Genomic DNA, 16,585 nt, shown 5'->3' on the forward strand with positions numbered 1-16,585 from the left:
TGAATAAAATACGGTGGTTCCTCCAAAAACTAAAAATGGATTTACCATATGATCCAGCAATTCCCCCATGGGTGTCCACCCAAAAGAGCGGAAAATAGGGTCTCAAAGAGATATCCGTACACCCATGGTCACAGCAGCCTTATTCAGAGGAGCTGAAAGATGGAAGCCACCCAAATGTCCATCCACGAAGGAATGATAAACACAGTGTGCTCTCTACCTACAGTGGAATATTATTCAGCCTTAAAAAGACAAGAAAGGGACTTCCCTGGTGGTCCAGTTGTTAGGAGTCCACAATATCACTGCAGGGGACAAAAGTTCGATCCCTGGTCTGGGAATTGACATCCCTCGTGCCATGCAGTGCAGCCAAAAAAAAAGACAGGAAATTCTGACGCAGGCTACAACACGGAGGAATCTTGAGGACATTATGCTAAGCGACATAAGCCAGTCACAAAAAGACATTGTATGATTCCACTTCTATGAAGTACCTACTTTCTACCAGAAAGTAGAACTGTGGTTTTCCAGGGTCTGGGGTGAGGGGGAAATGGGGCGTAATTGTTAAGTGAGAACACAGTTTCAGTTTTGCAAGGTGAAAAGAACTCTGGAGGTCGGTTGCACAAAACGTGAATATACTTAACATTACTGAATTATACACTTAAAAAGGCGGTTAAGGAGGCAAATTTTATGGTATGTGTATTTTACCACCATTTTTTAAAAGTTCTGCCGATGATAAATAGTAGAGCCAGCTTCAGAGTTGCTGGGTGTCAGGAATCCAAAAGTGATTTAGTGTAAATCACCATACAGTCCTCCTCCTCCACGGACACCGACATCCGCCAATGGTCAAGTTTCTTACAGTCTCTCCTGTATCCCCAGGGGAGGGACCCACAGATACAGAGGGCCAACAGTATACAGGAGCCTGAAATCAGTGGTCCGCACATCATAACCCCTATATAAAGGTCATCCATTGTCTGAACACCAGTCAAAAAATCAGTCTTAGGGCCTCCAAACTGATGCAATCTCTCCCACCCCCGCCTCTGCTCATACAACCACACACAGCTCCCAGCTCCTTCTGCTTTCAATCTGCAAAATGGGTCTTGCCACCCTCAGGCTGGAGCCAGGCTGACCCACTGCACACTTGGATTGCACAGGTCTCTTTAGGAGGATCTGAACTCAGCACCCAGTCTCCTACAGAGGAGGGGTTTCCCAAGACTTACCAAATCCTTGGAGCAGAGCCTGGAGCACTGGAGCAGTCCGTGCGGTTGTTTTAAGCTGTGTAGGGCTGGAGCTGAGGGATCTCTAAAAACCAAATCTGGGAACTCTTCCACAATAAAAGACAACTCAGCCCCTGGGTGGGGATGGGTGGGAATGCTCGAGAATGGGCGGAGCAAACCTGCAGTGATACAATCAGCCAGTTGAGCTGCTGTGGTTACCCTCAGGGGACAGTTCTGAGATTTTGAGTCTGTGTGTGGTAAAATACACGTAACATAAAATTTACCGGTTTACCCATTTTTAAGAGTGCAGTTCAGTAGTGTTAAGTACATTCACATTTTGTGCAAGAAAACAAGTTTTTCCTCTTGCAAAACTGAAACTCTGTACCCATTAAATGACAGTTTCCTCTTTCTCCTCCACCAGTTCCTGGCATTCACCATTCTATTTTCTGTCTCTATGAATCTGACCACCCTAGGTGCTTCATTTTAGTGGAATCATACAATATTTGCTGTTTCCTGTCAGGCTTATTTCCCTTAGTAGAATGTCCACTAGGTTCCTCCAAGTTGTAGCATGTGATAGAATTCCCTTCCTTTTTCAGGCTGAATAATACTCTATTATTTGCACACACCATATTGTCTTCTCCATTTGATGGTCAGTGGGCACTTGGGTTGCTTTCATGTTTTAGCTGTTGTGAATAGTGCCGCTGTGAACATGGGTGTACAAATATCTCTTCCAGGGTGTGCTTTCTATTCTTTTTGGGTCCAGACTCAGAAGTAGAATTGCTGGATCATATGGTTCCAAGATTTTTATCTGCTTGTGATGGAGAAAATGTTCACATATTGAGGTGTGGGGAAGTCATTTTGGCTTCTATGTGGTTCAGCCTGAACTTTGTGTGAATGAAAATAGCCTGTCAAACTCTCACAGCACATCCGCTTTAACCATTGAGGTAAAGAATGTCTGTTTCGAATGTAAGGATGGGGACCCACTTCTTACAGGGTTCATGTTAACACTCCCTGAAAGATAGGTTCCCTTCCCAGACTCCAGGGTCCTGCTGTCCTGCTGTCCATGTACCAAGTCTGTCTCTTTTGAAACCGTGATGGAAGGTACCCTGTCGTGTTTGGTGTATGTTCCTTGTTTGGATAAGGTGTAAGACTGTGCTGAAAGCCGTGTTTCAATGGAGCAGTTCCTCAGAGCTGTCTGAGAGGCTGCCTCCCAGACTATAGTTCTCCATTTGGCACAAATAAAAATCTTTCCTATTCCTAGTATAGATTGTTTGTTGATTATTTCTGTGGACACAAATTCATTTGGTCATCAAGGACCCTGAGAAGTGGGAGCTGTAAGACTGGGGACCCCACTCACAACCCTCCTCCCTCCCAGGCGTCTTACACTACTCGGCTTTCCAGTCTGCTCATGCCCTGAGACACGCCAGTGTGGGGACCCCCCAAGCCCAGCTGGACCCCAACCAGGAGAAGAGGAGCTTAAAACCTCTGAGGCTAACGCAAGCAACAAAAGCATTGAAGAAGCATCGTGGGTGCGTCCAGCCTTGCACAAAGGGATGGAAAAGGATAAAGGGCAGTGTGACTTGGTCTTCTTCTTTAAGGCGCGCTGTTTGTCGGAAGGACTGTGCACAGAAGCAGGGAAGGGAAACAGGAAGTAAGTGCTAAGGAGCTCTACACTTGACAGAAGGAAAAATCCAAGAGCAGGAAGTGGGGGTGGGGCTGCTAGTGAAAGGCTGAAAAGATTCTGACCTGCATCAAGTGACCCCCATGCTAACGCACTGCCCACAAACCACCAAAGTGGGATTTAAATGTCATAGTTGACTCTATTGTTTTATTTAGTTTTTACATTTGTGGCTGCATTGGGTCTTTGTTGCTCTGCATGGGCTTTCTCTAGTTGCAGCGAGTGGGGGGCTACTCTTCATTGCAGTGCATGGGCTTCTCATTGCGGTGGCTTCTCTTGTTGCAGAGCATGGGCTCCAGGCACCTGGGCTTCAGTAGTTGCAGCACGTGGACTCAACAGTTGTGGCGCACGAGCCTACCTGCTCTGTAGCATGTGGGATCCTCCTGGACCATGGCTCAGACCCACGTCCCCTGCATTGGCAAGCGGATTCCCAACCACTGCGCCACCAGGGAAGTCCCTAGTTGACTCTAGTTAACTTTTGAAAAGTCAGCCACACAAGATAGAAGTGGCTTAAGCTGTTGTACAGGGTTTTGGCTGATTGTGTGGGGACCCACTTGAAACCCCAGAGCTGGTCAAAAAATTGTTTGAAAGGGAAGACATTTGCGATGCAAAGGATGTAGAAAGAAGCCTTCTCCAAGCTTCCCTTATCTGACTCAAAGCAGAAAATTTGGGTAAGGCTGCCAGAAATTCCCTTTTTGGGGAGGGGTTACTCCCAGGAGGATGAAGGTGAGTAAACCTATTACTATAATTCCCCTCTCCTGGGGTTTAGCCTGAAGAAGATGGGAAGACCACTCACACCTGCAGAGACAAACATTCTCACAAACTTCCTCATCTCTGGTTTGTTCTCTTAACCTGTTTCTCTTTCCTAAAGAAACCCATTTGTTCGTCCCATAGAAGCGTTTTCTCCCTACCCCCTTTCCCCTACTAAGTTGGGTAGATAAGCCTGTATTTTTAATCATTTAGCAAGTTATACCTATTTTAGCTCCCATACATAATCCTTTTCTCCTGTTAATCTTTTTTTTTTTTTTCCAGCTCCTGTCATAGAACCTAAGAGAACAGGATGGAGGAAACATTTTTCTGCTCCAACAGCAGCAAAGTTTAAGTGCTTCAATTGTGTGATGCTGCGACTGAATACAATGTGTGGCCACGTAAAAGGAGTAGAGTGTAGAGTTCATTCATTTAACGCTGCCAAAGGGCTCCCTGTGTGCCAGGCACTGAAATAGGCATCAGGGACTTAGAAGTAAAGAGCACTCCACTCTGTAACAGCAGCGGGACATTTGGGGACAATGTATCTGGAATCCATTCCGCACACCTTATACTGAAACAAATTCCACATGGTTAAAACATCGTCCACCCGGTGGGGGTTACAGTATCTACAAAACAGCCCACAGGACGTCGCTCAGAATATTATCTGTAGCCCTAGGGGAGGAACTAAAGGTCCTTGACTCTGCTTAGTGACTATATTATTACTTGGTCTCCTTTGTTTTCCTTTGTTTGTGCATTTTCTCACTTCTCTGAGTAAACTTATTCTTTGGCTAAAGTTTTTCCACAGACAAAAGGCAGGTGGAGGATGGGGGAGGGTGTGGAGGACCGTAGCGTCCTGCTCCATTTCAAATCGATACTCAATAAATATCAGATTAATGACAGAAACGGGAGAGATCCAGGAGCTCCACGGGACCCAGGGATCAGACTAATGTATGAGAATGGAAGACATGGAGTGGGTGGGACTGAGGTGTGGCTGTCGAGGCGGGTATTTAAGTCCTGATGCCACTTTGGCCAGTTCTTATTACTAGCCCCGAGCATGGAAGCCCATCTAGATCACAGGATGTCAGATCCGGACAACCTTTCCAAAGGTAAATCAGAGGCATGAGAACTGAAGGAAAGGTACGTGGAGAAGTTGAGAGCAGCTGACAAGGATCGTGGCGCGTGCGTAGGAGCCGTCATCTGAGGGCAAACTAGATCAGAGGAAACTCCAGGTCTGTGTTTGAATTCCACATCTTTCTTAACTCATAATTCCTCTGATGCTTGAGATACATGGACCCGGATCCCTCTTAGGAAGATTACATCACAGAATATGGGCCAACCAAGAACTTTGGTTGAGATCTCTGGAAATTTGGGAAACTCCTTACTGTATTGAACACTTAGTAGATTTCAGGGCTTGTGCTAAACCACTTTCAGGCATGATCTGATTCAACCAGTAAAATCTTTTGTAGTGCTAATGGTTGGACGTCTCAGTTTTACGATAACATTGTTGACAGTAAAGTCTGTGCCTGTTAAGGGATTTGGGGATTTTTGTTTGTTTGGGTTTTTTTTTTAACTTCCTTAAGGAATTTTTGAATGACATTTAATTATAGTCAAATGTATCTCTCTTTTTTCTTTAATGATTTGCTTATTTTATATCTAATTTCAAAATCCTTCCCTACTCAGGGGTCATAAAGATATTCCCCAAAAATGTCCTCTACTCGTTTTAAGTTGTGCCTTTCTTAAGCCCCCACGGTCTTATACTCCTAATTAACTTAACTCATAGCTATCTTGGCGTTTTTGGTTGCTTTTGTAAATGTCTATTTTCTTTTCAATTTCACTTCTCGTTGACTGTGGCTGATATAGAGAAATATTATATTATAGATCTTTTAACTAGCAACGTTGCTTAACTCTGAATAGTTCTAATAGCTCAAATGTTGATTCTGTTGTCTTTTCTAGGAAATAACCATACCATCCACAAAGAATCCATTTTATCTTTTCCCTTCTGATCTTACACATTTTTTCTTCTTTTCTTATAACAGTACATGGGGGCTTCCTAGGTGGCGCAGTGGTTAAGAATCCGCCTGACAATGCAGAGGTCACGGGTTCGATCCCAGCTCCAGGAAGATCCCATATGCCACGGAGCAACTAAGCCCGTGTGCCAAAAAAATAAATAAAAAAAAAACAAAAAAAACAAAAAAAAAACAGTACTTGGTTACACTGTCACCATTCTTGTAAATATCACTTCCATATTCCTGATTCTAAAAGAAATGAACATAATGTTTTCCCATTAAATGGAGTGTTTCCTAGAGGGATTTGGAATGTAACTTTAACGAAGTACAGCAAGATGCTTTACTCTCTAATTTGCTAAGATTTTCTTTTTCAGTATACACAAAATCAGCTTTGTTGATGTGTAGTTTATTCACAATAAGGTCTACCCATTTTAAGTGTACAGTTCAATAAGTTTTTACAAATCTATATGCCTCCCTCACCCCTGTCAGACAGACCTTTACTCACAGGTTATTAAAACCAAAACCCCCTACTCAAATTCCTTATCCCCCTTCCCAATTTTATTTTCCTCTATAGAGTACTTAGTGTTACTGAACCAGACTTGGTCTGCTCACCCTCGTGCAGGAAAGTCACTCTACTGACACCAGGTTGTGGTGAAGAAAAATGCAGTATTTATTCTAAAACGCTGTACAAGGAGTCTGGGACAGCTAGTACTCAAAAAACTTGAACTTCTAGGTGGGTTTCAGCAAAGACTTTTTAAAGGCAAGAGGAGGGAGGGGCATCCCGGGGTGTAGGATCAGCTTGTGATTGGTTCAGGGTGGGGTAACAGGATGCTGTCACAGGGGATTCATATTATCCATCCTTAGGCACCCCTAGGTCTGAGGGCTACATGCTCCTGGTCATCAAGTAGTTAATTTCTTCCATTTGGTGGGGGTTTTAGCTTCTGTAAAACAACTGAGGCAATATGCATCAGATGCTATTATCCAGGTACTTCAGAGAGGAGCTAAAGCAGAGGATGTGGGGGACAGTCTGTCTCAGGCAAGCCCCCTAGGGTCCTGCTCGGGTACATTAGCACGCTTTAATGTAGTCTATGTTTTCACACTTTGAGTTTGTGTGTACGTGTGTCTCCACTAAAGTGTGATCTCCATGAAGCAGTGGTATTATTATTAGACTACTTTTAGAGCCGTTTTAGTTTCACAGCAAAATTGAGTAGAAAGGACAGAGATCTCCCTTATATACCTCCTGCCCCTGCACAGCCATAGCTACTCCCAGTAACAGCATCCCACACCAGAGTGGTACATTTGTTACCACTGATGACCCTATATTGATAGGTCATGATGACTCTAAATCGATAGCTTACATTGGGATTCATTCTGTGGGTTTAGAAGAGCGGTGATTTTATTTTCCTATTTCATTGCTGTATTCCTAAAAGAATATCTGTACTCAAAAGTTATTCAGTAAAAGTTGGGCGAATGACGGGGATAAAATCATGTGCATCTCACATTGGATTGAGTTGCCTATCTTCTACACACACACGCACAAAATGGAATCCAAAGTTGACACCCAAGGGATTCATATTTAAACAACACTTTCCTATGGTAGGTATGTGAAATAGCAAGCATGACAAGATGAGGCTTTAGGAAAATCAGTAGCAAAGTCATCCACATCGTGGGTAAATATCTGGGCATCTTAGTCACTTAACAGGCAAGCTTGACCTCTATGGAGAGGAAGGGGAAGTTCAGGGTTTCGAGAAGGAAACTGTCTTAACATCTCATTTGTGCCTTTCTCTCCTTCCCAGGAGAGTACCAGAAGCATCCAAAAAGGAGACGAACTATGTTCACAAAGAAACAGTTGGCAGATTTGAACTTCCTTTTCAATAAAAACCCATACCCCACTCCTAACCTTCAGAGAGAAATGGTCTTGAAAATGGACATACATCCAACAGTTCTGCAGGTTAGAAAAAAGCCCCATCTCACCAAGCCACCTCCCTGGGGTACCCTAAACTCAGAGACCCTGGATAATTCCTGAAGCTTGATACTACTCCAATCTCCAAGACTCCAAAGAGCCAGACTCCTACCCCTATGCTATTACCCTCTCTCCTAACCCCTAGAGCAAAGTTAGGCAAATTTTTTCTGTAAAGGACCAGATAGTAAATAATTGAGAGCTATAATGTTTCTGCCACAACTATTCAACTCTCCCGTGATAGCAGCATAAGAGCGGCCATCAAAGGGAACTTCCCTGGTGGTCCAGTGGTTAAGACTTCACTTTCCAGTGCAGGGGGTGTGGGTTCAATCCCTGGTCAGGGAGCTAAGATCCCACATGCCCCAGGGCCAAAAAACCAAAACAGAAAACAGAAGCAATTGTAACAAATTCAATAAAGACTTAAAAAATGGTCCACATCAAAAAAAAAAATCTTAAAAAAAGAGCAGCCATCAATGTTGTACAAACAAATGGGGGTGTGTGTGTCCCCATATAACTTTATGGACCCATATTTGAAGTTCATATGGTATCCATGTGCCACAAAATATTATTCTTATTGTGTTGGGTTTTTTTCCCAACCATCTCAAAATGTAAAACCTCTTAGCTCATGGACCATACGAAAACAGGTATGGTCACATAATTACCTTTAAGCAGCTTGTCTTAAACCTATCTCTCACTTTATGTTTCCAAATTCCTGCTGCAGTGTTTGCTACCTTGTTTTCTTTTTATTAATTTATTAATTAATTTTTGGCTGTGTTAGGTCTTCATTGCTGTGCACAGGCTTTCTCTAGTTGTGGTGAGTGGAGACCAGTGACTTCCCTTGTTGTGGAGCATGGGCTCTAGGCGCACAGGCTTCAGAAGTTATGGCACGCAGGCTCAATAGTTGTGGCTCATGGAATTAGTTGCTCTGCAGCATGTGGGGTCTTCCCAGACCAGGGATTGAACCCATGTTCCCTGCATTGGCAGGCGGATTCTTAACCATTGAGGCACCAGGGAAGCCCCCCTTGTTTTCCTAAGCTGAAACCTCAGTGAGCTTTACCATTTCCCTTTCTCCCCACCCTTCACCAATACTCTTTTCTCAATCTTTTTAGCAGTATTGCCCAAATTCTGCCCCTCCTCTTTATTTTCAAGGTCATTGCTTTGTTCCAGACTACAGAAATCCTTTCCTTACCTAATTCAGTGACCTCCCAAAAGCTCTTCTTACCATCAGTTCATCTCCAGTCAACCTTGGAACTTGCAGTCAGATCAATTATAAACTTTGTTGCTTAAAAAGTTTGTTTGGGGACTTTCCTGGGGTCCAGTGGTTAGGACTCTACACTTCCACTGCAGGGAGCATGGGTTCGATCGCTGGTCAGGGAACTAAGATCCTGCACGCCACGTGGTGTAGCCAAAAAAATAAAAAATTAAAAAAAAATTTTGTTTTGTCACTTAGTCTTTAAGGTCCTGCATAATCTGACTCAAACCCATTTGGGGGGGGGATATAATTTTCCATTTTACACATATTCTTTTTTTTTTTTAACCTTACAATTTCAAGTACAATTTTCCCAAGCAATTTTTTTTTTTTGGTTGCACCTGGTCTTAGTTGTGGCAAGCAGGCTCCTTAGTTGCAGCTCACCAGCTCCTTAGTTGTGGCATTCGAACTCTTAGTTGTAGCATGCATGTGGGCTCTAGCTCCCTGACCAGGGATTGAACCGGGGTCCCCTGCGTTGGAAGCTCGGAGTCTTAACCGCTGGACAACCAGGGAAGTCCCCCTTCCCAGGCAATTTAAAAACAAAAACGAACAAAAACAAAAACAGGTGGCGGGGCAGATTTCGCCCAGGACAGGACGTGTGCAGATGTCAGCCCTAGAGCACCCCATGCTGGTGACTGCTTTGCTCAACCGCATCTTGCTCTGGTGCCCGGATCCCTGCCTCACTTTCTGTCCCCGCAGCCTCATTTCTGCTTCTTCCTGGACGCAGGCTGGCAGGAGTTGCAAGAGTAGGAGATAAGTGGCACAGGTGTGGGACTAGCTGTTCTCACCTGGAAGCATCCATGTTGTTGGGTAAAATGAAGGCGCTTCTGGAACCTCACCCAGTTCATCAATCCCTTACTCCTCTCTTGTCTCCTCAGGTGTGGTGCAAGAATCGTAGGGCGAAACTCAAGAAAGCCAAATGCGAGGATTTTCAGACAGGACAGCAAGAAGCTCAACGGCAATTACCTGAGGCAGGGGTCAAGGTCAGCTCTCCCAAGGGAAATATGGATACAGCTCCCAGGTGCCCTAATGGTACCTCCCCTGCATCTCTAGTTTATACAGATCATCCAATACCTTCCTTCCAACTCAGCAGATGGCCCAACCTGAAGACTATCACAGACCGTTATCGTGGCCACAAAGTGGTCCATTTTGGGTGCTGCCAAGACCTTAATATATAATGTCTCTATCCCATTTTGGAATCCCAAGCTCTCTCCACAAACGTCAATTCTAATTCTTTCGGCTCTTTTTCAACACAAAGATCTTAGAGAAGTGAGACACAGAAAGTCACGTGTTATGATTTGTAATGATTCCCATAGAAGAGAATACTTTTCAGCAGTAAAAAGGAAAAAAAAAACAAGATATATACAACATGGATGCAATTCAAGAACATTATGTTGAGTGAAAGAAAAAAAAAAAACACGTGAGAGTATATATATAATGTACACACATATACATATAACATGTATAATTCTGTATAATTCCAACTCCATGAATTTGTAGAGTAGACAGGAAAAACTAATCTACAGCAGCTAGAAGCAGATTAGTGAAAGAATTGAGTTGAAAGAGGCACAGGATGATGGAGAGGTTTCATGGATTTTTGTTTTTGGGGGTTTTTTTTGGCCACATGATACAGCTTGCAGGATCTTGGTTCCCTGAACCTGGGCCCACGGCTTTGAAAGCACTGAGTCCTGGGATTTCCTGTCACATCTTAAACTGTCAGTTACCTGGGTGTAAAATTCATCAAAGCATTACATTATATAGCTGGAAGTTGCAAGAGACTGGATGGTATATGTTCTAACCACAGAAAAGAAATGAGAATTTTGTGATGGGATGGAGGTGTTAGCTAATGCCATGGTGGTAATCATTTTGCCACATATAAATGTATCAAATCAACAAGTTGTGCACCTTAAACTTAAACTTCCATGTGTCAATCCTATCTCAAGAAAGCTGAAGAAAAAAATTGAATAAAATCTGTGCATTTTATTTTACATAAATTTATACCTTAATAAAAAATATATATATACAATGGGACTAGTAAGGACAGTTTTCTTTTTTCCTGCTTCTTTGTTTCGATTTTGGTTTTGCTTTTTTTCTTTAATATTGTTCAGCTAGTAAGATTTAGTGTTGGCTTGTTTTTTTACTTCCTATACTTTGGTCACCTCCCCAATTATTTTATATCTGATGACCACTCAAATATCTCCAGTCCTCCAATTTTTCTTTTTCTTTTTTTTCTTCTTTCTTTCTTTCCCTTTCTTTCTTTTTCTCTTTCTTTCTTTCTTTCTTTTTCTTTCTCTTTCTTTCTTTCTTTCTTTTCTTTTTTTCCTTCCTTCCTTCCTTCTTTTTTTTTTTTTTTTTTGCCTCCCCCTCCACTCTTCTTAAGACAATGGAAGGGACGTCCCTGGTGGTCCAGTTGTTAGGAGCCTGCACTGCCACTGCAGGGGCATGGGTTCCATCCCTGGTCAGGGAACTAAGATCCTGCATGTTGTGTGGCATGCACCCCACCTCCCAAAATGGTAACACCATAAACCCTCCTAAAGAAGTTCTCAAGCCTCCTGATTCTGTCCTACTAACCCCTCTCCCTGTGTGTTTGGCATCTATGAATTCAGGAAGCCGTGAACTATAAACCGTGTGCTTTGTAACGTACGTGGGATTTGGAACCTCTAGGGTTGTGTACTTGCTACCACACGTCAGCCCTGGGTGTGGCGCGCGTGCAGGTAGATGCCGGTAGCCCTGCCCGCCTGTCTCCCAAAGGCATCCTACACTTGTGTGGCTGCTGTGCTGAAGTTTTGGAGGTGTTTCGGGGTTTTGGTTTTGGTTTCTTTTTATTGAAGTATAGTTGAGGTGCTGAGGTTTTGGCACCTGTAATCCACCCAGAAGCTTCAGAACAGCGGGTGGGCTTCATGGTGGACCAGAAGCCAATCCCTCCCCACTTTCCAGCCCTTTTCTCAACGTGTGCTCCCCACCGGCAAGTCCCCTCTGAGTCAGCCATCATGCTACTGGGCTAGATGTGGCTTAAGAGAATTCCAGTTTCTTTCTCCTTCATTTTCTTCCCCAATGGAGACCACCATCTACCACGTCTCATGTGCCTCATTCTATTGTGTTCATGTTTGTACAATATGTGTTCTCCTAAGCCGTTGATAAATAGCACCCCCAAAGCCCCTCTGCTAGTTTCCCCGGTAACCCATGAGCCCACCTGCCCTCAATTCCCCTATAACTGGTCATCTCCCGTCTCCCTTGGGATCTAAACTGCCACCAGTCCTGCCTCACAGGGTGGGCTGTCACTCCAGGACCTTGCTTTAGACGTGTAAGCTCCCCCATCCGTTAAACCACTGACATCTCTGTTGCTGACTCCAGGCTCTTTCTTTGACCTTGACGCTGGGCGAGGACAGGCGTTGTAGGCCTGTGGGGTGCCACCCACCATGCACATTGCCCTTTTTTTTTTTTTCCTTTTTTTTTGGTCAACAGTTTCCTTTGCTGTGCAAAAGCTTTTAAGTTTGATTAGGTCCCACTTGTTTTTATTTTTGCTTTTTTCCTCTTTCTTTTTTTTGAATTTTATTTTATTTTTTATTGAGGTATAGTCGATAACAATGTCATGTTAGTTTCAGGTGTAGGGCAAAGTGATTCAGTTATACTTGCTTTTTTCTTTTGCCGTAAGAGACTGATCCCCAAAAAACTGCTGTTTTTTGGGGTTTTGGTTTTTTGGTGGTTTTTTGTTGTTTTTTTGGCCACGCCCTGCAGCTTGCAGGATTTAGTTCCTGATCAGGGATGAACTTCGGCCCGTGGCAGTGAAAGCACCGAGTCCTAACCACTGGACCGCCAGAGAATTCCCCCAAAACTGCTCTTCTAAAAGAAAGGGAATTCCCCGGTCCAGTGATTGAGATCTGAGCTTTCATTGCCGTGGGCAGAGGTTCCGTCCCTGATTGGGGAACTAAGATCCTGCAGGCCCCCCAGTGCAGCCAATAAATAAATAAATTAAAAAAAAAAAAAGGAAGAATAAAAGAGAGGAGAGGGAGACTGGTTGACTCAATGAATAGCTTTCCAGGGTCTTAGGATAAGAGCCATAACGTATGTACATCAAATTCGGACTCCCCCCGCCCCCGCCCTCCACCTACTAGCCCGGGATTGCCCAAACCTACGGATAAGATGATAAGAAACACCTTGGAGAGCTTTCAAAATCCAGATTCCGGGAATGGAGGGAGTTTGTTCATCAGAGGGGGCACAGTTCTACCCACGATTGTATTTAAACAAGGGTCAAGGCTCAAAGCCACCACCAAAGCCTGAATCATCCAGAGAGGTACGCTTCTTGAGAAGAAGAAAAGGAGAAATTCCCACAAGTCCTAAGGGTGAGCAGGAGGGGGAGGGTTAAGGGTGTGGAGGAAACTGAGGGCTGGAGCTTGGGATGGGCAGGAGACTTCCAACCTCAGGCTGCGAGTCACAGTCCAGAGAGATGGAAACACTTGGGCACCGCAAAGCTGGGCTTGCACCCTGCTTCTTCTGCTGGCAAACGGTGGACTTAAGCCCCCCTGGGCTGATTCTCCTCACCTGATGGATGGAGTACATTGTCTCCATAGGGTGGGGGGACCTCTCTTGCTCTACTGTATATGTTCTTATACAACGTGTGTTCTAAGGGACGTCACTGGTGGTCCAGTGGTTAAGGCCCCATGCTTTCAAAGCAGGGGTCACTGGCCGGGTCCCTGGTTAGGGAACTAAGATCCCACATGCTGCCTGGCACTGCCAAAAATTATATAAAAAAAAAAAGTGTGTTCTCAGATATTATCTATTGATACATTTCCGCAGAAGGAACCACTCCTTCATCTCATCACCATTGATTCGTTTGCCTGCTGTCGAATGTCAGAGAAACTGAATCACAACATATGAACTCTTTCGTGTGGGGCTTCTTTCACTCACCTCTTCCTTGGTGAGATTCGTTCATGTTAAAGTAAGCACAGCATTTAAATCGTTTAAAAAGGAGCTCTTGGCATAACCTAAGACCAGGTGACATTCAGATTTTCCTGATGGTCTCCTAAAGTTGGTTGTTTATTTTTTTATTTTTTTCAAGCTCTTTATTGGAATGTAAAAGTTGGTTGTTTAAATCAGCATCAAAGTAATATTGTATAAGGGCTTACAAATGCCTGTTAACTAATTCAATCATTCCTTCCACAATGACTAGATGTCTTCTGCTTGTAAAAACTTTTATCCTATTAAATATTCTTAGGGTAATATAATATTTTTACTAACAGGATGGGAGTAATTGATGAGGCAATAGAATTCATACAGGAAATATAACAACAATTCTCTTTATGTCCTTGTTTCTTCCAATGATGACCAATGAGTCCATTTATCTTTAAGTGTTTGGACTACTTGGGCTTTTTTATTTCTCAAACTGTGTAGAATACTTATTGCCTGGGACCTCATGCTGGAGTGTAAGCTTCATCTGAGCAGGGAATTTCATCTTGTTTCCCATCTACCCCCAGGTCTCAGAATAATGTCTGTCACAAAATAGGTCTTCAAAAAAATATTTTAGAAAAAAAAGATAGGAATGGTTTCTTAGTGTCCTCAGAATAAGAGCCCTTTTCTTGCATCAACTCCTGCCTCATCCCCTCCCACTGCCTTCTAATCCAGTGTTTCCCAGCATGGACTCAGGCGGAGAATCACCTGGGAAGCTTCTTAAACCAGATTCTAAGATATCTCACCTGCAGGGAACTAAGGTCTCGCATGCCGTGCAGCACAGCCAAAGAAAAAAGAAAAAAGAAAAAATACAGACACATATATTTTCATTTAGTTTTACAAATATACAAAGACCTGTCCCACCTGAATACCTCCATCCATTCTTTTCCTATCGCCCCAAAATCTCTTCTCACTGGTTTTCTCCTCCCTTTTACCATTTCAATAGAAATAGTGGCTCCTTTGAGAGAACTTTCCTTACCATCTATAAGCTTCTGTCTCCCCATTTCCAGACCCAATCTTCATTCCCCCCAGACCACTGTCCCCCAGTAATTATCTTCATAGAGTCTTCACTGGGCCTCCTAATTATCTTCGTAGAGTCTTCACTGGGCCTCCTTTGTCTGCCTGTCTCATCAGACTGTGAGTCCATGAGCTCACAGAGTCCGTCTTGTTCTGGTGGGGTCTCCAAGCTAAAGCACAAAGCTGTGCTTGATGAAAGAATCAGGGCCCCAGAGGAGTGCTGAGTAACAGAGCAGATACCGAGGGACGGTTGTGGTACACCATTTTATATGAGACTTGAGCATCCTCAGATTTTGGTACCTCTGGGGGTCCTGGAACCAATCCCCTGTGGATACCAGGAACAACTGTATTCAAACAGGGGTCAAAGCACAAGCAAAGCATAATGCCTCCCTAAAGGTGATTTTTTTAAAAATAAATTTATTTATTTATTGACTGCATTGGGTCTTCATTGCTGTGCACGCAGGCTTTCTCTAGTTGTGGCAAGTGGGGGCTACTCTTCATTGTGGTGCACAGGGCTCCTCATTGTGGTGGCTTCTCTTGCTGTGGAGCCTGGGCTCTAGGCACATGGGCTTCAGTAGTTGCAGCACATGGGCTCGATAGTTGTGGCTCATGGGCTCTAGAGCGCAAGCTCAATAGTTGTGGCACACAGGCTTAGTTGCTCCGCGGCATGTGGGATCTTCCTGGAGCAGAGATCGAACCCATGTCGCCTGCATTGGCAGGCGGATTCTTAACCACTGCACCTCCTAGGAAGTCCCCCTAGAGGTGATCTTCTTGGAGCAGGCCAGAAAGGAGAAATTCCCAGAGGAAGTGTTCGGGGTGAGCAGGATCAGGAGGGATGGAGAGTAGGGTGAGGGCGGGGCCAACCAGGGTAGGTGTGGACTGTGCACCTTGTGCTGGGGGGGCGTCAGATGAGGTGGTGCCTAGGATACTGTGGCTGCAACCCTTCTCCCTCACGTTTATTACTCTTTACCAGAGTCTACAAACTATTTCTGTAAATGGCCAGAGAGTAAATATTTTAGGATTGGAGGTCGTACAGTCTCTGTTACAACTACTTAACTCTGCAGCTGTGCTGGGAACAACACAGAAAATATGTCAATAAATGACCTTGTTCCAGTGAAAGTTTATTTATACAAATAAGAATTTGGCTCGAATTGATCTGTAAGCTGTAGTTTGCAGATCTCTGTTCTAATACTAAGAATGGTATTATTGGGACTTCCCTGGTGGTCCAGTGGTGAAAGTTCCATGCTCCCAATGCAGGGAGCATGGGTTTGATCCCCGGTTGGGGAACTAAGATCCCACATCATGCCACACGGCGTGGCCAGAAAAAAAAAAAAAGTGCATCATCAGTATCATTGATAATCATTTATTGTAGTTAAAATAACACCACTAAAATATTGCATTCCTTTGGCAAATATCAGTGATGCACCTACTATGTACCAAGCACCACACAGTCCTCTAGAGACGGGGTGACAAGAGTGATGAAGTCGGCAAAACCTCTGCCCTCAAGTAGCCAACCTTCTAGTGGCAGGTTCAGAAAATACATCAGTCATCAGTGGTGATGTTTAGGCATTAACCCACGGTGAGCTCATTTTAGGGCCTGAAGTGTTAATAATTAGGTAAAGTGACTCTGGGTTCAGAAGTCTGCATGGACACCAGACCAGGGTTGTCAGATTCAGCAAATAAAAACACAAGACATGAGGATACAGTGAATTTCAGATAAACAATGACCCTTAGAATACATTTTATATATACATATGTATCTATGCATATTAT

The 16,585-nt window shown here is 43.9% G+C and overlaps 1 protein-coding gene across 1 annotated transcript; it reads left to right on the forward strand.

The window, feature by feature from the left end:
• Nucleotides 1-2,302: 2,302 nt before the first annotated feature.
• On the forward strand, nucleotides 2,303-10,113 carry DPRX (divergent-paired related homeobox). The gene is given in 4 exon segments (XM_057710911.1): nucleotides 2,303-2,309; nucleotides 2,584-2,733; nucleotides 7,436-7,590; nucleotides 9,727-10,113. Coding segments are annotated over 4 exon segments (699 nt in total).
• The last annotated feature ends 6,472 nt before the right edge of the window (nucleotides 10,114-16,585 follow it).

This window comes from Hippopotamus amphibius, chromosome 16, assembly GCF_030028045.1.
Source record: "Hippopotamus amphibius kiboko isolate mHipAmp2 chromosome 16, mHipAmp2.hap2, whole genome shotgun sequence".
Lineage (NCBI taxonomy): Eukaryota > Metazoa > Chordata > Mammalia > Artiodactyla > Hippopotamidae > Hippopotamus > Hippopotamus amphibius.